This window comes from Drosophila takahashii, chromosome 4, assembly GCF_030179915.1.
Source record: "Drosophila takahashii strain IR98-3 E-12201 chromosome 4, DtakHiC1v2, whole genome shotgun sequence".
Taxonomy (NCBI): domain Eukaryota; kingdom Metazoa; phylum Arthropoda; class Insecta; order Diptera; family Drosophilidae; genus Drosophila; species Drosophila takahashii.
Window position 1 is genome coordinate 1,076,978 of NC_091682.1, and position 23,161 is coordinate 1,100,138.

The 23,161-nt window shown below is 33.9% G+C and overlaps 2 protein-coding genes across 9 annotated transcripts in view; one reads left to right on the forward strand and one right to left on the reverse strand.

Moving 5' to 3' along the window:
* Window positions 1-577: 577 nt before the first annotated feature.
* Window positions 578-20,461, reverse strand: dpr7 (defective proboscis extension response 7). Of its 2 annotated transcripts, none has more exons than XM_070218132.1 (8): window positions 20,018-20,461; window positions 19,834-19,949; window positions 11,474-11,684; window positions 9,399-9,452; window positions 9,235-9,337; window positions 8,987-9,174; window positions 8,751-8,827; window positions 578-748 (listed from the first exon to the last, which is right to left on the reverse strand). In XM_070218132.1, the coding sequence occupies exons 1-7, from the start codon at window positions 20,145-20,147 to the stop codon at window positions 8,790-8,792; spliced, it is 840 nt and encodes a 279-aa protein (XP_070074233.1). In that variant the 5' UTR covers window positions 20,148-20,461; the 3' UTR covers window positions 578-748; window positions 8,751-8,789. The 2 variants fall into 2 exon arrangements, with proteins under 2 accessions (XP_070074233.1, XP_044251332.1); XM_044395397.2 differs by having other exon boundaries at window positions 8,751-8,930; window positions 20,018-20,458.
* A 61-nt stretch (window positions 20,462-20,522) lies between these two features.
* Window positions 20,523-23,161, forward strand: part of RhoGAP102A (Rho GTPase activating protein at 102A) — a 74,112-nt gene continuing 71,473 nt past the window's right edge. For 2 of the 7 annotated variants that reach the window (XM_070218117.1, XM_070218118.1), the window contains exon 1: window positions 20,558-20,632. The gene's annotated coding sequence lies outside the window, so the exon portion shown is untranslated. Of the gene's footprint in view, window positions 20,633-23,161 lie in introns of all 7 variants that reach the window. The other 5 variants (XM_044395394.2, XM_070218119.1, XM_070218116.1 and 2 more) reach the window with 5 other exon arrangements.

A 23,161-nucleotide genomic window follows, 5' to 3' on the forward strand; every position in this document is an offset into this window, starting at 1 on the left:
GCAAGGGTATATGTATAAACTTCTGTTGACCGAAATTAAGTTCCTTTCTTGTTTTTATATTATTTTTTGATTATTCCTATGGGAGCCATAAGACATAGTGTTCCGATCAGGCTCGTTCCGACATATGTACTAAAGAAGACTTTTGGGAAAGTTTCATCGAGGTAGCTTTAAAACAGAGACTAGTTTGCATACACACAAAAAAATTTGCTTGGTAAAATTGACCAACAAAGATAGTTACGTAACTATTAAAATAGTTACGTGTATTTTGTTTTTGCTTTGGGTTTGTGTCTTTGCTAATTGTGTGTATTTTGTTGTTGTGAAATGACTATTTACTTAGTAGAATTAACAATTTTGCTGGTTGGGGCCTGTTTGACAATTATTACAGTTGATTTTACCAAGTTTTTTTTTGTGTGTAGAAACGGACAGATGGGCATGGCTAGATGGACTCGGCTACTGGTGCTGATCAAAATAATATATACTTTATGTGGTCGGAAACGCCCTGTTACTTACTTTTGTCCGAATAAAATATAGCTTTTAATTTTACGATTACCAGGTATACGAAATAAAAATATTTAAGTTCAATAATTGCAAATTTATTTGCAATGCAGTTTAGGTCATATGAATATATATACATAGTACATGAGTATTTATTATAGTAATTTATTTCATATGACTATAGGAATTACATTTAATTTTTGTATTGAATATAGCGCCTTCTTACAATGGGTCCTTTGGAACACGCTGTGATCTGAAAAGAGATAAAATTAGCATTTATATAACAATCAAAATTTTAATTGGAAGTTAATCTGGATCGCTATGAAATGTGTTGATCTAAGGCAGAGGTTACAAAGGGCTTTTGCCCCAAATAAACACTTGATATGATTATACATATATGAGTCAGAAGTTTGTGCTTCCTGAAACACAAAAAAGGAAAAGGCAAGCTTTACGGGCGGAAGGAGAAAGTGATTCATCTAAATTGATTAATGAATTATCAAATGCCCCCGCGTCAACGGGGACTATAATTAAGAAAGCTAAATTATTTGCTAATGACAGTAAACTGTCAATGCACCAATACAAAACTTTGCGTCATGTTCCCCCAGCCCAAACCATAAGTCCTAAAATTCTGGAAAAAATTGGGTCTGAATCGGGTGTTAGAGAAAGTGTGCAATAAGAAAGGATTTTTTAAAATTTGGCTCCTAAGGACTCCCAGGACTCTCGAAAAATGCAAAATTGGTTGATTAAAACATCAACCATTCCCACAGTTTTAACCCAAACAAGTTTTTATACCCGTTACTCGTAGAGTAAAAGGGTATACTAGATTCGTGCAAAAGTATGTAACAGCTAGAAGGAAGCGTTTCCGACCCCATAAAGTATATATATTCTTGATCAGGGTCACTAGCCGAGTCGATCTAGCCATGTCCGTCTGTCCGTCTGTCCGTCTGTCCGTCTGTCCGTCTGTATGAACGCTGAGATCTCAGAAACTACAAAAGCTAGAAGGTTGAGATTTCCCACACATATTCTTTGACTTCCTACGCAGCGCAAGTTTATTTTAGCCGAGCGCCACGCCCCCTCTAACGCCCACAATCGCCCACTAACGATTTTAAAATGGGTCCTGCGCCCACATCTTTAAAGATTTCCGAGAAGTATAAATGCAATTTTGTTGTGTATATTTATACCTATCGAAATGTAGAAGACATTTTTCAAATCGGACCATTCATTAAAAAGTTATACGCTTTATAAATTGTCAACATATATCTATCTCGCTCGCACTCCCTTTAGCTGAGTTACGATTATTAGTCGGGACACCAACCCGACACAGCGTTCGCACTCCCTTTAGCTGAGTGACGGGTATTAGATAGTCGGGACACCAACCCGACTATAGCGTTCTCTCTTGTTTTTTTTATTTTTAAGCTTTGTTTGTGGAAATCTTCGAAAGCCCAGAAGATGATCCCCAACCGACTTCCGGTTGGGGAACTTAATTAATTTTTCCGCACCGATTATGCGATCGCATCCGTTTTTGGTTTAAAATGTGGAGCTATGCCATACAATTAGTAAGGTATTTTTTTTTTTTTGGACCCACGGTTGATTTTATATGATTCTTTTTCATTGCGGGGGGCAGCACGTTGTTTTTGTTTTTCGCAGCACTCACGAACGTCAGCAAAAGCAGAGCGAGAGAGTAGGGAGCAGAGAGAGTCATTTGAAGCGAAAGAGAGGCGGACTATGTTTTTTTTCTGGTTTAAAAACACCTGATAAAATTTGTACTTTTTGGATACCAGAACGGATTATCTAATGGATGCAATTCTAAGTCAAAGTGTAAAGCCAACCCATTAAATGCATAAGGAATTTTTGTTTTAATTTTAAAAAAATTTTGCATTGTGTTTCAAGGGGAGAGCAGGGAAAAACTTTCAGTCGGCACATTTGCATGTGAGAAACGCAATGACACACACACACATCGATAAATTGGCATGTACATAAGTATGTAATGATTAAATTAGGATAAAATAACGGATCACCCAATGCATGCCACTCTAAATCAAATATTTTGCAAAAATTTAAATTATGTTAAAGACGAGGGGCGCACGAAGAAAATTGTTGGCAAATTTCGTCTCCAAAATTACACCTACTGTTTTCACACAAAAGAGTTGGAGATTTAGGTGCTTTTTATACACTTGCAGAGGGTATTATAATTTCAGTCAGATGTTTGCAACGCAGTGAAGGAGACGTTTTCGACCACATAAAGTATATATATTCTTGATCAGCATCAATAGCCGAGTCCATCTAGCCATGTCCGTCTGTCCGTTTCTATGCGAACTAGTCCCTCAGTTTTAAAGCTATCGCGATGAAACTTTCCCAAAAGTCTTCTTTCTATTGCAGGTAGTACATTGGTCGGAACGAGCCGGATCGGACCACTATATCTTATGGCTGCCATAGGAATAATTAACAAAATAATAGAAAAAACTTTATAGAAAGTAGGCTTTTTGATTTGTGACAATGTAAAAACAACATTTTAGGTAGACATACCTGCAATGGTATATAAATTTCGGCTGGCCGAAGTTAACTTCCTTTCTTGTTTTAATTTTCCTTATTTCCTGAAATATTTAACTACAGCTGTTGACCCCCAGCCGACATCGGGGCTCTTCTTTTTTTGTTTACCTACCGATCCTGCGAGCGGATCCGTTTTTCGCTTAAAGCATTTTGGCCGTAGCCTTCCATAGGTATTTGTGTGTTATTTTTTATATATTCTTTTTAATGTTTTTAAGGTTTTTGATGGTTAGATCTGTTCGAAATAAACGGTAAAAAAGAGTAAGTGTTTTTCTCTGCATTCGCTTAGCTAACCAAAATGATATAATTAGGCTACCAAAACAGTGGAGTTAAGGTGGGAATAAGGTGAGGTTAGGGGTTAAGTTGCGATTAAGGAGGTATTACATAGGTTAGGGTAAAAGTAATGTAAGGGAAGGGTGAAGGTGAGAAAGGTAAGGTTAGTTTGGACTTTAGTGAGGATAAGGTCAAGGTGACAAACAAGTTTTACTAAGAAAAAGTGAAGTTAATGTAAGTAAGTATAATAAGGACCATTTTTTTCAGGTGAGACTAAAGTTAGGTTAGCTAAGAAGAGGAAAAACTGGTGCTAGGGTGGGCTAAGACTAGGAAATAGTGAAAATAGCATTAAGGTGCTAAAAAAGTATGCCAAGGGTTAGAATAAAATAGGTGGGGTGCGGTGTTAAGGTAAGGTATGTTATGGTTAGAAGGATTAGAATATTAGTACGTTTTAGGTGGGTTTACTGTTACGCGGGATTTTACTCTGATATTAATTTGAATTTGAATATATGTAAAAATCAGCAATAAATGCTTTGCTAATAGTAGCGGACAACGTCGCTTCGGGTATTGCTAGTAATAAATAAAATAAGACAGGATAGGAAGCTGGTTTCGGCCAGCCGAAGCTTATATACACTTGCAGATCTTTTCTATTAATTTACAAATCGCAAAAATGTTCAAATTCCTATTATATGTCCATTAATTTTTCGATCGTTCCTATGGCAGCTATATGATATAGTCGTCCGAATTTGGTAAAACTAAAATCGAATTTCGGCAATATTTAAACAGAGTCATATCCCAGAGTAAAAGAGAATACAATAAAAACCAACAAAGCAATAATTTATTTTCTATTACATTTCCATTAACTTTTCGATCGTTCCTATGGGCAGCTATATGATATAGTCGTCCGATTTTCATAAAATTTCATTTGAAATTCAGAATTAGATAAAAAGTTGATATTTCCAAGGGTAGGAGGTTATATGTTAAAAAACACCCAAGATATAATTTTTGTGCATTTTCTTTCAGATTATTCCTATGGTAGCTATATGATATAGTTGTTCGATCCGGCTCGGTCCGACATATATCCTACCCGCAAAAAAAGACTTTTGGGAAAGTTTTAGCCCGATAGCTTTAAAACTGAGAGGATAGGATTCAATAGGAGAGGATAGAAACGGACGAACAGGCGGACGTGGCTGATCGACTCTTCTAGTCATCAAGAATATATATACTTTATGGTCGGAAACGTCTCCCTCTCTGCGTTGCAAACTACTGACTGAAATCATAATTAAAACAAAAAAGGAAGCTACCTTCGGCCAGCCGAAGCTTATATACCCTTGTAGATAAAGTAATGCTCACTCGGTGCAGTTCCAGGGATTCCAGATTCAGCGTTTCTATTTTAATTTTGTTTATACATAAGTAGTCAAGAATCAAAACGCCTACTTCCTACAAAGTTACAATGAATTTTCTTGTTTGAATATTCCTATGGGAGCCTTAAGATATAGTGGTCCGATCCGGCTCGTTCCGACATATGTACTACCTGCAATAGAAAGAAGACTTTCGGGAAAGTTTCATCGCGATGGCTTTAAAACTGAGAGACTAGTTCGCATAGAAACGGACAGACGGACAGAGGGACAGACGGACAGACGGACATGGCTAGATAGACTCGGCTATTGGTGCTGATCAAGAATATATATACTTTATGTGGTCGGAAACGTCTCCTTCACTGCGTTGCAAACATCTGACTGAAATTATAATACACTCTACAAGGGTATAAAAATAGTGACGATCGCACCTTCAACATATGTATGTACAAAAGTTCTGATATCAACATTTGTGGCGAAAAATTACTACACTCGTCATTAAATACACTTTCTAAAAAAAAAATGACATAAATTACGTTAAGGCGGCGTTTATAATATTTAAAAACAAAAAAGTAATATAGCTTTGGCAAGCCGAAGCTTATATGCCCTTGCTAATCATTCTATTAATTTACAAATCGCAAAAATTGTAAATTTACTATTATTTTCACATGAATTTTTCGATCGTTTCTATGGCAGCTATATGATATAGTAGTTCGATCTTTTTATACCCTTGCAGAGGGTATTATGATTTCAGTCAGAAGTTTGGAACGCAGTGAAGGAGACGTTTCCGACCACATAAAGTATATATATTCTTGATCAGCACCAATAGCCGAGTCTATCTAGCCATGTCCGTCTGTCCGTCCGTCTGTCCGTCTGTATGTTTCTACGCAAACTAGTCTTTCAGTTTTTGTGCTATCGGGATGAAACTTTCCCAAAAGTCTTCTTTCCATTGCAGGTAGTATATATGTCGGAACCGACCGGATCGGACAACTATATAGGAAGGATCGAAAAAAAACGTTAAAAAATTCTAGCTTCGGTGTTTTCTCAAATATTACCTTCTGCTCTTGGGAATATTATTTTTTATATATCTCTAAATTTCGTATTAAATATTTAAAAAATCGGATATAGCTGCCATAGAAACGATCGAAAAATTAAGTGGAAATTAATAGGAAAAAAATTATATCTTTGTTGATTATTTTTTTGTTGATTTATTACGTTCTCTTCTACTCTGGGATATGACTATTTTTAAATAATTCCTAATTTTGATTTTATATTTAAAAGTATCGAACTACTATATCATAAAGCTGCCATAGAAACGATCGAAAATTTAATGTTAAACAATAGGAAATTTAAAATTTTTGCTTTTTGTAAATTAATAGAAATAATCTGCCGAAGCTAACTTTCTTTCTTGTTTTTGTTATGGGCGGTTCTTTTACAAACCGAACACCTTTTCTTGGGTCACATTTTTGATTTGCCTGAAACTTTTTTTACGTATACTGTAAGTACCTTCTTATTGAAAATCTGTATCTCCGGTTATAGTAATCCGATTGACTTCGTGTCTTTTGCATTAATTCCTTGTAAAGAACCGCCCTTATGCATCACGCTTAAAAAACAATTAAAAAAATAAAAAAAAAACAATAGTGTAAAGAAATTTAAATGTATCGGATGAAACTAAGTAGCCCTTAAGTTTTTTTTCATACAAGTGCGTGTCAAAAAGCAAACTTAAACCTCTATGTTTTCAGGGACACCGACATTTTAAATGGGAGCCTTAAGATATAGTGGTCCGATCCGGCTCGCTCCGACATATGTACTACCAGCAATAGAAAGAAGACTTTCGGGAAAGTTTCATCGCGATGGCTTTAAAACTGAGAGTCTAGTTCGCATAGAAACGGACAGATGGACAGACGGACATGGCTAGATAGACTCGGCTATTGGTGCTGATCAAGAATATATATACTTTATGTGGTCGGAAACGTCTCCTTTATTGCGTTGCAAACATCTGACTGAAATTATAATACCCTCTACAAGGGTAGAAAAATTGAATTTATGGAAAGAGACAAGTCAAGTGAAAAACCTGGCTGCAAAGGGCTCAAATATAAAGAAGCTGGACCCCCGTAAAAGATAAAATTGGCATCTGCTCTTAGGTAATATTTCACTTTTCTTGTACATGTCAGAAATTTTTTTTTGACAAATTTTAAAAATAACGTAATCCGAAATTATTTTACCGTCTTACCAATACAAATACAAATTTTTTAAAATCCCTGCCAATTACTTTGAATATGCGGCGTGGGCGGTGGATGAAAACAATGGTCCGATTCAAAAAGCAACAAAAATCGAAATTACAACTTTATCTTAATAGTACATATAAAGGTTGTTTTAAGCAACACAAATGTCGGGTTTTTCATGTCAAAAAGATTTTCAATATTGGCTACGAGGGAAAAAATTTTAAAAAGCCTACTCAAATGTTTTTCAAACGTTTATAGCTATAAATGGCGGATAATTTTTGAAGGAACCCAACAATTGCTTTTGGGTTGTTTTTTGATTGTTAGAGTTTTCAGGGACACACCTGATTAAAACTGCATTTTTCTTTTCCGAAATCTTAAAAGGTGTGGGCGTCAGACACTTTTTAAAATCGTTAAAAGCGATTGTGGGCGTTAGATGGGGCGTGGCCCTCGGCTGAAACAAACTTGCGCTGAGTAGGAAGCCCAAGAATTTGTGGGTAATCCCAACCTTCTAGCCTGCTTTTTACTTTTATTCCCCAACATTTTTCTGCTCAGAAACACTCTGAAATATTAATCGGCAAAATACAAACTTTTCTCTTGCACCAAAAGTGTGCCATGCACAGGTCATTACTAAAATCACGACTAACTTCAGGACGTTAGTCCGAACGTGAGCACGCAAGATTTGGACATCTGGAGAAAACAGTTGGTCGACACTGCCTCCAGAAATTAAACATGTCACCACTGTGAAACAATTAAGTTGCTTTGTTAAAAGCAAAATTAATAACCATTTTATTCAATTTTTACTGGTTTTCGGAGGTTCACCCAGAAGATAAACATATAACGTAACCAAATAATTTTGGTTTTTGAATTTCCGTTACGACTTTAAGGCAATGTCGACCACCTTCATGTCTCACAACATTTTGGTTTAACAATACAAATTTTAAATTGGAAAAAAATAGATTTTTTACTTACTAAAAAAATCTAGAAAATCTGCAAATTTTTCACACTTTACTTGCTGGGGAGAAGGGGGGTGGGGGTCGAATAGTCAGAAAAGATAGGTTCGCAGCTATAAATAAAGATTAATTAGTCTAGCTCATGTACTGGGGTAAAAACAGTACAAAACTTTCTTTCGCTGTTAACGGTATAAAGTCAAATAAAAAATTTTAAAACAATTTATTGGACTCTTTGGACAGTAGTTCTTTGATCTAAAATTCTTTGATCTAAACCTTGAAAGGAATTTCTGAAGTTTTAGTTAAATACCACGAAGATTGAACCTCAACCAAATTTTTAGTAAGACCATCTTGTTGGGAATGAAATTTATTTCAAACAAGAGAGAACGCTATAGTCGGGTTTGTATCCCGACTATCTAATACCCGTCACTCGGCTAAAGGGAGTGCAAGAGAGATGGATATATAAAATTTTTTTGATTGCGTATAACTTTTTAATGAATGGTTCGATTTGAAAAATGACTTCTACATTTCGATAGGTAGAAATATACACAACAAAATTGCATTTATACTTCTCGGAAATCTTTAAAGGTGTGGGCGCCAGACACATTTTAAAATCGTTATTTATAACCAACTAAAAGTGACCTCCAGTTCGATAAGGTGCTCAATATTTGCGCAAAATTGCCATTAACGGAAATAGGTTCGTAATTTCTTCAACTGATGGCGCTTAAAGCTCAAATTTGTAATACTCTAAAGAACCTTTACGGCGCGCAATTTAAACGAGCCGTATGGCCGCTAGGGCCACAAACTATTCTGCCCCTTTTATTATTTTCGCTTCCTTCTCCCCTACATCCCTATTTAATAAAGAAGTACGATAGCTTGTACATGGTACGAGTTTGGAAACTTACCTTAAAGTTAGTCATATAATATTATCGAAATTGTATTAGTTAGTCATCTCTCTCTTCGATACATATGCTCTTCAAGACTTGAAATATATAACAATACTTTTACTGATATGATAGTTATCATTGCAGTGTAAGCCCTAATGCCAATGGCAGCACTAGTTTGCATTGCTGCAGGCTGCTCACCTGTAAAAATGGAAAAGATTAAGGCAATATTTATATAAAATATTTAAAAACATTACCAGTTAATACATGAACCCTAACAGAGGCTGGTATAGCTCCATTTGGAACGCAAGTATAGTTTCCGGAATCCCGTAATGAAGCTCGCGTTAGCATCAATCGACTGGTGGTTCCCACATCAGTTTTTTCCGTTTCCAAACTTATTCCTCCGCGAAGTGAATCAAAATCGACAATAGATGAGCCATGATACCTTTAAGAATATTGTAACCAATACGTTATATGTTTTTTTTAGAAGAAGCTTCTTTCATACCAAATTACGGATGACGCATGTGTATTCACTGAGCAAGCCAGGGCAATAGTGCTATCACGTTTAACATGGATTTCAGTCGATCCAAGGATTTTCGCTCGAGCCGCTTTTAAAATAAATATTAATTTTGTATTTGAAACCATTTGTATATTGGTGAGAGTCATTACCTTTTGAGTCGTAAAACCGTTTTTCCGTTTTTAAATCTCGAAAGTCATTATCAGCTGAAATGTAATAGGTAAATGACGTAAAAATTGTTATAGATAGGACAAAAACCAGGGGTTGCTCTGAAAATCGATAGGAACACAAATACGAAATATACCAAAAAAACAAGAAAGGAAGTTAACTTCAGCCAGCAAAAGTTTAAATACCCTTGCAGGTATGCCTACTTAAAATGTTGTTTTTACATTGTTAAAAATCAAAACGCCTACTTTCTACAAAATTACAATGGTTTTTCTATTATTTTTTTGAATATTCCTATGGGAGCCATAAGATATAGTGGTCCGATCCGGTTTGACCCGACATATGTACTATAGCATATCATATAGCTGCCACAGACACGATCGAAAAATTAAAGTGAAGTAATAGGAAATTTAACATTTTTGCGATTTTTAAATTAATAGAATGATCTGCAATGGTATGTAAGCTTAAATCTAAGCTTAAAATATAAGCATAAATGTGGGGTTTTTATTAGTTTTAAAAAATATAAGTTTAAGTGTTTATTTAAATGATTAAATAATGTCACAATGTCAATAGAATTGAGACCGTCGTCGCGTCGTTTTGCTCTTCACACAAGCACGTCTTCCTTGGATCAGATCTCGTCAAAAACTGCTCCTACTCGTCGTTCTCGTCCTATCGTCGTTGGTTTCGTCTTTTTCTTCTTTGGCTCGTCTTCTTCTGGAATGTGCTACTGCTCGTCGTTGTCTTAGGGATGGTTAGGAATGGGTAGGGTTATTCTAGTAATATCACTCCCTCAGTAATATCACTCCCACATAAATCATAAATCATAAATCATAAATCATAAATCATAAATCATAAATCATAAATCATAAATCATAAATCATAAATCATAAATCATAAATCATAAATCATAAATCATAAATCATAAATCATAAATCATAAATCATAAATCATAAATCATAAATCATAAATCATAAATCATAAATCATAAATCATAAATCATAAATCATAAATCATAAATCATAAATCATAAATCATAAATCATAAATCATAAATCATAAATCATAAATCATAAATCATAAATCATAAATCATAAATCATAAATCATAAATCATAAATCATAAATCATAAATCATAAATCATAAATCATAAATCATAAATCATAAATCATAAATCATAAATCATAAATCATAAATCATAAATCATAAATCATAAATCATAAATCATAAATCATAAATCATAAATCATAAATCATAAATCATAAATCATAAATCATAAATCATAAATCATAAATCATAAATCATAAATCATAAATCATAAATCATAAATCATAAATCATAAATCATAAATCATAAATCATAAATCATAAATCATAAATCATAAATCATAAATCATAAATCATAAATCATAAATCATAAATCATAAATCATAAATCATAAATCATAAATCATAAATCATAAATCATAAATCATAAATCATAAATCATAAATCATAAATCATAAATCATAAATCATAAATCATAAATCATAAATCATAAATCATAAATCATAAATCATAAATCATAAATCATAAATCATAAATCATAAATCATAAATCATAAATCATAAATCATAAATCATAAATCATAAATCATAAATCATAAATCATAAATCATAAATCATAAATCATAAATCATAAATCATAAATCATAAATCATAAATCATAAATCATAAATCATAAATCATAAATCATAAATCATAAATCATAAATCATAAATCATAAATCATAAATCATAAATCATAAATCATAAATCATAAATCATAAATCATAAATCATAAATCATAAATCATAAATCATAAATCATAAATCATAAATCATAAATCATAAATCATAAATCATAAATCATAAATCATAAATCATAAATCATAAATCATAAATCATAAATCATAAATCATAAATCATAAATCATAAATCATAAATCATAAATCATAAATCATAAATCATAAATCATAAATCGTAAATCATAAAGGTATTACCAATTACCAATTACCAACCATATTATTATTAATTTACGAAGTATATGCACCTGTTATTTCCAAAATAATTGCTAAATTTATTTTTGGCTCGGTATTCACTTGGCACTCATAGACGCCGCTATCACGAGGTTGAGCATAATCAATCTTCAAGTCCCAATCTTCACTGCTAGGCGGGTGTATTACAGAAAATCGTTGATCGCCAGTGTAAGTATAAATATTCGTTGTAAGAATGTGAAGGTCGCGCTTACGCATCCATGATACCTACAAAATTATAAAAAAGATAGTTAAAAAAAAAAAGTTTTTAAAAATAATATTGGGTTGGCAAGAAAGTCATGTCGTTTTTTTTCAATATTTTTAAAGATGATTTATTTATATCAGGACTTATATTTAATCAACCATTGTATGCGACATACTGAGCTTCTCTGACACCTCCCGCGTTGAATAACGCCGGTTTTCATCCAGCAAAGACTGATGGTCGACCAGAACGTGGGGGCGTCTTTAACTCCAAAATCTCCAAGCCTGAATTTGGCAAACCAGCGCTGACATTGGCTATTACTCATGGCATCTTTACCATACACTTCGCACAATTTTTCGCAAGCTTCTACCGCTTTTTTTCCTTTTCGGAAGAAAAAAAGTAAAATATTAGGGTCTTCCCACAGAGCTCCATCCACCATCTACCATCCGTTGAACGGATGGTCCGTAAGGTTTTGCCGTTCCGAAAATTTCCCAGTTAGTAATGTAAGCTGTTGTGCGTACGAAAACATCAATGTTTGCAGCAAAGTGTCAGAATATGTTCTGCACTTCGTAAATATAACTAATAATAATTAAAAGTGTACTTTGTACTCCTATAAAGTTCCAAAGTTGCTATTAATGACCAAAAACAGCACAAATTTGGTTTTGTTTACAATTTTTTCATATTAATATTGGCTAGGCAGAGGCGTAGTAAGAGCGGAGTGTGGCGTACGGGAGGTTAGGCTCCCCCCCCCCCCCCCCCCTCAGCAATATGTATGCATACTCGTTGTAGGATATGTTATAAACGTTCAGATATGTTTTTAAACTATTTTCTTAATCTATTTATTGTATTATTCTACAATAAAATTAAGAGAACGCACTTTTACGACAGTTTTCCCGAGTTGAAATCCCCCTTCGTTTATGTTGAGTTGAGCAACTGCTCTTCAAGTTAGCTGTTATTGGATGTGGATGTGGATGGAAACTCTATGGGAACACGAATTTCACATTTGTCAAAAATCCCAACCGTTTCACACGGATGGACTCTATGGGAAGAGGCTATATGCCGAAAATGCTCTCTTTGATCCTCCATGTTTAATTTGCTATAGCTTCCACAAATGTTATCGAATAATTACTACATTTTCATGGATAGTACCTAAGACAATAAGCTAAAAGTGAGACCCTGGTGCTCGATTAGTCGTAAATAAATTAGAGTAAAAATTACTAAAAAAAAACGACTTGACTTTCTTGCCAACCCAATACGACGAATTTTTTTGAAAGGGTATGATTTAGGGATACGTTGACTTGGGTAAGCATTTTTACAAATCATGAATAACAAGAAAGGAAGCTAGCTTCGGTCAGCCGAAGGTTATATACCCTTGCAGAACGTTTACAAATCGCAAAAATTTTAAATTTCGTATTATTTTTTCTATCTCTTCCTATGGCAGCTGTAAAATATAGTCGTCCGATCTTTGTTAAATTTTATTCGAAATTCGGAAATATACCGGTCTGTTCCAGTTTTCACTCGGAAGTGAATTTGAATTTATGCTAGCGGACTTAAGTCCGCCTGTCAAATGCTTGGCGAAAAGTTTCCATGTGAATTTTTCGAAAGTTAACAGAGTAACAACGAAGGCTATTTAAATCCTTGCAATTCTTTCGGAAGTGAGTCCTGGAACAGGTCTGAGAAATTCGATTCCGTGTGAATCTTTCGGAAGTGAAAACTAGAACAGGGCCGATTAAAAAAAATCATATCCTACAGTAGAAGAAAATACAATAAAAACCAACGGAGCTATAATTTGTTTCCATTTAATTTCCCATTAATTTTTCGATCGTTCCTATTGCAGTTATATGTTATAGTCGACTGATTTTGATAAAATTAGAATGGAAATTCGGAAATATTTAAAAAGAGTCATGTCCTAGAGTAGAAAAGAATACAAAACAAGAAAGGAAGCTAGCTTCGGCCAGCCGAAGCTTATATACCCTTGCAGATAATTCCTATTAATTTACAAATCGCAAAAATATTAATTTTCCTATTATTTCTCAATAATTTTGCGTTCGTTTCAATGGCAGCTATATGATATAGTAGTTCGATTTTGATAAAACTAAAATCGAAATTCGAAAATATTTGAAAAGATTTATATCCTAGAGTAGAAGATAATACAATAAAAACCAACGAAGCAATAATTTATTTCCTATTATATTCCCATTAATTTTCCGATCGTTCCTATGGCAGCTATATGATATAGTCGTCCGATTTTGAAAAAATTTTATTCGAAATTCAGAATTAGATAAAAAATGACATTTCCAAAAGTAGGATGTTATAGGTTCAAAAACACCCAAGATATAATTTTTTTAAATTGTTCCTATGAGAGCTATATGATATAGTTGTCCGATCCGGCTCGTTCCGACTTATATACTACCTGCAATAGAAAGAAGACTTTTGGAAAAGTTTTATCCCGATAGCTTGAAAACTGAGAGACTAGTTTGCGTAGAAACGGACGGACGGACAGACGGACATGGCTAGATCGACTCGGCTATTGATGCTGATCAAGAATATATATACTTTATGGGGTCGGAAACGTCTTCTTCACTGCGTTGCAAACTTCTGACTGAAATCATATTACCCTCTGCAAGGGTATAAAAATCTAACATTTTTTTCTTATTACTTTCCCATTTATTTTCCAATCGGTCCTATAGCAGCTATATGATATGGTCGTCCGATTTTTTAAATATTTAATTCGAAATTCCGAAATATTTTTAAAATAATATCTCCAAGAGTAAGAAGGTAATATTTCAAAAAACACCGAAGCTAGAATCTTTTTAACGATTTTTTTCCGATCTTTCCTATGGGAGCTATAAGATATAGTTGTCCGATACGGTTGGTTCCGACTTATATACTACCTGCAATAGAAAGAAGACTTTTGGGAAAGAGAAAGAGAGAGACTAGTTTGCGTAGAATCGGACAGACAGACGGACGGACAGACGGACAGACTAACATGGCTAGATCGACTCGTCTAGTGATGCTGATCAGGAATATATATACTTCGAAAACGTCTCCTTCACTGCGTTGCAAACTTCTGACTGAAATCATAACACCCTCTGCAAGGGTATAATAACGAGAACACTTCTAAATTCAGAGAGAACGCTATAGTCGAGTGTCTCGACTATCAAATATTTGTTCCGCAGCAATATGAGGGCGAGAAAGAAGGTGATAGAATTTCAAAACAAGAGAGAGATCTATAGTAAAGTACCTCGACTATCAGATACCCGGAGTGTGAGATATGCAAGCAGGAAAACAGCTGCAGATTTATAAATTCTTTTTCTACATTTCTGTAAGAATTAATAAACACAACCAAATGGGATTTTCACTTCTAGAAAATTTGTAAAGATGTGGGCGACAGGCACTTTTTAAGGTCGTTTTAAGCGAATGTGGGCATTAGAGGGGGCGTGGCACCTTGATAAAGAAGAAGAAGAATCTGCATGGCTAACCCCAACTTTCTAGATCTCAGCGTTTATACAGCCGGACATGGCTATATTGATTTGGAAAGTGATCCTTATCAAGATTATATGTACTACAGAAACGCGTTCTTCACTCTGTTACATAAAGATAAAAAAATATACACTCAAAATAAAATTAACCCTAAAGTCAAGGAAATCGCAGTATTTTTATCTTCAAGACAAGCTCGCCCTAAATTTTAGGGTAAAATTTTCCTGTATTTTTGATTTTTTTTTAAATAGGGGTAATATTTTCTTAAAAGTAGAAAATTTTACTAAGAAATAGAAAGTTACAAAAAATAAAACATGTTCAATCATGTTTTTTATACGTTTTTGTTATATTCTCTTATGTACATATAATATGTCTGGTGTGTCTTGTATCTATGAATGTTAAGGTTATTATTATATGGGTGGTTCTTTTACAAACCGAACACCTTTTATTGAGTCACATTTTTGATTTGCCTGAAACTTTTTTTACAGTTACTATTCGGAAAGTAAGTAAACACGTGTATCAGGATTTGACCGTAAAAAATTTTTTATTTTTTTAGTTAGAATTTTTTTAAGTTTGCCAAAAATTGTCAAATTTGAAAAAGTACCCTCTCATTGAAAATCTGTATCTGCGGTTATATGAATCCGATTGACTTCATGTCTTTTGCATTAATTCCTCTAAAACTCCTCAGGAATGAAAAAGTTAGTAATCATGGCTCTATACCGATCACCATTGACTGTAACGTTCTGGCCATCATCGTTTTTGGAGAAGTACGGACCAATGATTCCACCAGCCCATAAAGCGCACCAAACAGTCAGTTTTTCTGGATATAACGGTGTTTCGACATACACTTGAGGATTAGCTTCGCTCCAGATTCGGCAGTTTTGTTTGTTGACGGAGCCATTCAACCAGAAGTGCGCTTCATCGCTAAACAAAATTCGCTTATGAAAATCGGGAACAACGACAATCTCGTTTTGGGCCCATTCGACGACTCTACGCCTTGCTTGATGATCGTTTGGCCTCAATTCTTGCACGTGGGCCGTTATTTTACAAACCAAACAGATTTGGCAAAAAAAAATGTAAAATTTTTGATTTGCCTGAAACTTTTTTTACACATACTATTCGGAAAATAAGTAACCACGTGTATCAGGATTTGACCGATAAAAAATTATTTTTTTAGTTAGAATTTTTTTAAGTTTGCCAAAAACCGTCAAATCATTGAAAATCTGTATCTCCGGTTATATGAATCCGATTGACTTCATGTCTTTTGCATTAATTCCTCTAAAACCTCTTCTTTCAAAATAAAATTTCTAAAAAAAAAGTTTTTAATTTCTTAAAAATGAAAAACAAATTTTAACCATTGCCCCCACAAAAAAAATTTTTTTTTTTAATACTTGCGCCATATTGTTAGTTACAATCGGTTTTTGTAAAAAGTTGGAGCCACTTTTAGTTTTTAAAATATCGAATTTGTTCTAACAAGGCCTCGGCTTTTTTCAATGAAAAAACGTCGCAGCATGTAGGTCTACTCTCTCACTCTTATCGGATTCTTATGGAATTCACATTTTCTCATCGTTCACTAGTCCTTTAACCATTGTTAAAGATTAAAAGTTAAGTTTTAAGTCTTTTGACAATTTCTGAATGACAAAAAGTAAAAAGTCATTTTTTAATCTATTAAAAACTTACAATTATTTATTTAACCGTCCATTTAATAAACAATAATTTTAAAATTTTTTTAGTTATTATTTGTTTGTATTATTTCCGAGTTATCAATAGGAGTAAGCGTGGTGCGAAAACGTTCCATGGACGATTTTGCCGATGATAAAATGGACGTAGTGCGCGATACGTATTCCGCACTGAACGATTACTTTCGAAAAAAAATTGCACTATTTGCAAGCGTTGTTCAGGCGTAAGTCTATTCATGATGAATTGCCAAACCAAGAGAATAAATCACTTGACAGCTGTTAAATCGGTCGCCATCTTGAACAGTGATGCCAACTTAAAGTTTTATACCTCTAAAATAACACCATTTATATACTAAAATAGGAAAAAGCTAATTATTTTCGGTTTATCGCTTGCCATCATAAAAAAAGTAAAAAACAAGAAAGGAAGGTAGCTTCGGCAAGCCGAAGCTTATATACCCTTGCAGATCATTCTATTAATTTACAAATCGCAAAAATGTTAAATTTCTTATTATTTCACATTAATTTTTCGATCCTTTCTATCACAGCTATATGATATAGTAGTTCGATCTACTATAACATATAAAAAAAAATATTCCCAAGAGTAGAAGGTAAAATTTCAAAAAACACCGGAGCTAGAATTTTTTTAAGTTTTTTTTTTGATCCTTCTTATGGGAGCTATAAGATATAGTTGTCCGATCCGGTTGGTTCCGACATATATACTACCTGCAATAGAAATACGACTTTTACGAAAGTTTCATCCCGATAGCTTTAAAACTGAGAGACTAGTTTGCGTAGAAACGGACGGACAGACGGACAGACGGACAGACGGACAGACGGACATGGCTAGATCGACTCGTCTTGTGATGCTGATCAAGAATATATATACTTTATGGGGTCGGAAATGTCTCCTTCACTGCGTTGCAAACTTCTGACTGAAATCATAATACCCTCTGCAAGGGTATAACAAGAGAGAACGCTATAGTCGGTTTGATGTCCCGACTATTTAATACCCGTCACTCAGCTAAAAGGAGTGCGAGGGAGATGGATATATAACATTTTGATTGCGCTTAACTTTTTAATGAATGGTCCGATTAAAAAATTTCTTCTACATTTCGATAGGTATAAATATACACAACAAAATTGCATTTATACTTCTCGGAAATCTTTAGAGGTGTATACTTTATACTTTTTAGAAAACATTTCTATTATTTAGGGTTAGTTTAATTTTAGGGTTAGGGCACCCCTTTTTATACCCTTGCAGAGGGTATCACTATGGACGGCAGTCCATGTAGTGACGAAGCGCACCAGGAGAGTGTGCGAAGGCGACTACTATTATATAGCCGCAAAATTGAAAATCTGCTGTGATAGTCCGATCGTAATGAGTAATACACCAATCGAAAGGTATTGCAAAAACTTAAAGGATTGCATACCAAGACTTTAAGAAAATCAATTGGCTTGGGAGAGAGAGCGGTGAAAGTGAAAAAGTGAAAATTTCGAATTTTGGAGCTGTTGGGGCCGGTGGGGATAAATGCCCCCTCGCAATGTTTTAATTATGTTCCTATTGAAAATAACCGTTGAATGAGGGGTCATATGCTAAAATCCGACGCTCCGTAGCCAAAATAAGATTTTCTTCGTCTTCCCAAAATGAAAATTTAATTCTGTTTGTCAGTTTGTCCAAAACATGTTTTTTAAGTTTTGAAAATTTGATATGACGTTTATCACATCGATATAAAAAACTTTTGTTTTATCACTTTTGGAAAAACTCGCTAGTTTAGCGGGAAAACAGCTATAAATAGCTAAAATTCGAAATTCGTTACGAAAGTAAATTTTAGGTAGCGTACTTATTTAGTCGCATCTAAAATCATATTTCGTCACAAAAGTTGATATCAGAACTTTTGTACGTTGAAGGTGCGATCGTCACTAGTTTTTTACCTCGTTAAGAGGTGTTTTTATTTGATTATGATTTCAGTCAGAAGTTTGCAACGCAGTGAAGGAGACGTTTCCGACCCCGTAAAGTATATATATTCTTGATCAGCATCACTAGACGAGTCGATCTAGCCATGTCCGTCTGTCCGTCTGTCCGTCCGTCTGTCCGTCTGTCCGTCTGATGTTTTTTGAAATATTACCTTCTACTTTTGGGGATGTTATTTTTTAAATATTTCTGAATTTCGAATTAATTATTTAAAAAATCGGACTACTATATCATATAGCTGCCATAGGAACGATCGGAAAATGAATGGAAAAGTAATAGGAAATAAATTCTAGCTTCTTTGGTTATTATTGTATTATCTTCTACTCTAGGATATGACTCTTTTTAAATATTTCCGAATTTCAATTTTAATTTGATCAAAATCGGACGACTATATCATATAGCTGCCATAGGAACGATCGGAAAATTAATGAGAAATATTAGAAAATTGAACATTTTAGCGATTTGTTAATTAATAGGAATGATCTGCAAGGGTATATAAGCTTAGGCTGGCCGAAGCTAGCTTCCTTTCTTGTTAGTAAAGATGTTGCCAAAACATTTTGTTATTTTCGTTTGCCTTTCTATTTTTCTGAAAATAATTTCCAATTCTAAGGGCATTTTTACTAGTTTTTAGGAGTATTTTAGTTTTTGGTAACCATTTTCTACATTTTAGAAAGACATCCTTGATTTAAGAAAAACTTCCTTGATTTAAGAAAAACTTTTTTGATTTTAATATAATTTCCTTAGATTTAGAAATAACATTCTTGTATTTTAATGGCGATTTTCTAAAACTTAGGGTAAACTTTATTTTGAGTGTACACACTTAAAGCGGTATAAATGTCTCCGAACTTTAAAAGAGGATAAAAACTTTTTTAATTGGTAAAATACAGCATTGTAAGTATCCCTTCTTAATCAGGAAGCGCTAAGTTGCCGTAAAATTATATTGTCCCGATTTTATTTTGTAAACTGGTGCTACTTAGAAGAATTAGAGTTCATTACATTACAATTACACATGTTAATAATATTAAAGCAAATACATATACTTACAGTGCGATTTCCTTTATTTTTAACACGACATCTCAAAATCGCAATTTCGTCAACGACAGCGGACACATTCCTTGGGCTTATATCATCAAAGAACGGTCTATCAGAATTGGTTAAATCTAAAAGAAATTCATATTTTCAAATGTGTAAAGAAATCACCCAGTTTAGCACTACAAATTTGTCTTACCGTTGAGGTTTAAAAACGAAGATGCACTGATATGGTGAAAGCATATGTTAAAATTTAAGATCAAAATAATGAATGGTTTGATTTTAATTGAGGAATTAACCGAGTGTGTGGCAATATTGCCACGCGTCATGTTGTATTAATTCATTTACAGCGATTACTTTTTATCATAATACATATGTTCTATGTATTTAAGTTAGCATTGTGCCCACGACGATAGCACATATATATGCATATATTAAGACGAGCTTAAGATCCGAACACTTTGATTTAATTCAACACTTCCACACAAGTATAATACAGCGAATAGATAAAGTTGTTTTTTATAGATTTGCGGTTTTCACGACCTGTATTTTAGATATATGTAAATATAAGTATATTTGCTGGCTCATATTTTCATTAAAAGCTTTCAGCTCTTTCACTTATGTACTGGGTATCGATAATAAATTTTTTCAGCAGTAAGCTTGTTTCATCCCCTTCACTGTGCTTTGTGAAGTTCCTGTGCGTTGGCTTTCAGGGAAACTTTTGGATTTCCTGCAACCCTTGAAATATTCGCGCATGTCTGCTGGGTCGTTTGAAAAAAATCAAATTGTGTTAAGAAAATAATATAATATCCTGGTAATAACGAATTTTTTTTAATTTTAAAGTAGTACAGATAATAGATAGCAATGGGTTAAAAATTTTGTTTTTGTTTTTGAAATCAGTAAAAAGCCCTCCAATTTGGTGAATTTGTTGAGCACACTAAAGTTATTTAAATTCTCCAAAGAACCCCTTACTAGAATATCGGGAGCTTCTAGTCAAACTTTTAAATAGTTAATATAGGAATATCACGAATCATTTTTAGTTGGGCTAAAATCGGCCAAATTAGAAATGTTTGGATGCAAATCTACTTGACTCGGGGGTTTCACAAAATTCTTTTCTAACCAAAATCCGTTATGATTTTTACGTATATCATTGCATAAAAGTAATCTTCTTTGGTTGAAAATTATTTCTGTGACACCCCCGACTTATTTAAAAACGAGGACGGAAGCTATTAATACCCTTGCAGATTTCACGAATTAAAATTTCACTACAATAGAAGTCAAAAATAACATTTTTTTATTTTTATACCCTTGCAGAGCGTATGTCCGTCTGTATGTCTGTTTCAATACCATTTGCGAGCTTAGTTTAAAAGCTAGCGCCTTGAAACTTTCACAGTCGTCCTAATACATGTGTGCGCAGATCAAGTTTGAAAGCCGACCCGATCGGACGTCTATATCCTATAGCTCCCATAGGAACAATCGGATATAGCTTTCACAAAATGAAGATATTTCGCTCAGAGCTATTGACAAGAATCTTTCTAAATCTTATTATTTTACGCATACCTTGATCAGGGTAAAAGCGCGTGCCGATCGGACGTCTATATCTTATAGCTCCCATAGAAACAATAGGGTGAAATCGGTAAAAATTTAACGTTTTTCAGGATATTTCGCACAGAATATAAGCTATTGACATGAAACTTTCCAAATCTTATTATTTTATGCATACCTTCATTAGGGTAAAAGCGCGTGACGATCGGGCGTCTATATCCTATAGCTCCCATAGGAACAAATGGGTGAAAAATTTAAAAATTTTATTTTTTTCAATTATAAAATATTTTGTTGTTAATAATTTATGTTGCTATTCTAGTCAAGTTTTCATTCGTAAAATCTGCAAGGGTATTAAAACTTCGGCTTGCTGAAGCTAGCTTCCGTCCTCGTTGCTCATAACTTTTTAATGAATGGTCCGATTTAAAAAATTTCTTCTACATTTTGAAAAGTATTTTTTATGAAGTGATTTTGTATTTATACCTGTTACTCGTAGAGTAAAAGGGTATATTGAATTCGTGCAAAAGTATGTAACAGGGAGAAGGAAGCGTTTCCGACCCTATAAAGTTTATATATTCTTGATTAGGGTCACTAGCCGAGTCGATCTAGCCATGTCCGTCTGTCCGTCTCTCCGTCTGTCCGTCTGTCCGTCTGTTTGAACGCTGAGATCTCGGAAACTACAAAAGCTAGAAGGTTGAGATTTTCCACACATATTTTTGGGTCTCCTACGCAGCGCAAGTTTATTTCAGCCGAGCGCCACGCCCCCTCTAACGCCCACAATCGCCCACTAACAATTTTAATCTTAATTTGTTTTTATTTTTAAGAAATTAAAAACTCTTTTATTTTTTAATTTTTGTTTTTTAAAGAAGAGGTTTTACAGGAATTAATGCAAAAGACACGAAGTCAATCGGATTACTACAACCGGAGATTCAGATTTTCCATGAGAGGGCACTTTTTCAAAATTCACGTTTTTTGGCAAACTAAAAAAATTCTAAAAAAAAAAAAAATTTTTTTCGGCCAAATCCTGATACACGTGTTTACTAATTTTCCGAATAGTACACGTAAAAAAAGTTTAAGGCAAATCAAAAATGTGACCCAAGAAAAGGTGTTCGGTTTGTCAAAGAACCGCCCATATATCTCCCTCGCACTTCTCTCTTTGTCTCCTACTTTAATAATAAAATGGTGTTCAATAAAATAAATCAATCCAATATCATTTGCAAATAAAAACAAGAAAGGAAGCTAGCTTCGGCCAGCCCAAGCTTATATACTATTGCAGATCGTTCGTATTAACATAAAAATCGCAAAAATTTTAAATTTCGTGTTATTTTTTCTATCTCTCCCTATGGCAGCTATATAATATAGTCGTCCGATCTTTGTTGAATTTAATTCGAAATTCGGAAATATTAAAAAAAAAATGATATTCTACAGTAGAAGGAAATACAATAAAATCCAACGGAGCTATAATTTGTTTCCATTTAATTTCCCATTAATTTTTCGATCGTTCCTATGTTATAGTCGTCCGATTTTGATAAAATTAGAATGGAAATTCGGAAATATTTAAAAAGAGTAATTTCGTAGAGTAGAAAGGAATACAAAAAACAAGAGAGAACGCTATAGTCGGGTTGGTGTCCCGACTATCTAATACCCGTCACTCAGCTAAAGGGAGTGCGAACGCTGTACTCGGGTTGGTGTCCCGACTATCTAATATTCGAACCTCTGCTAAAGGGAGTGCGAGGGAGATAGGTACATAAATTTTGATTGCGTTTAACTTTTTAATGAATGGTCCGATTTGAAAAATGTC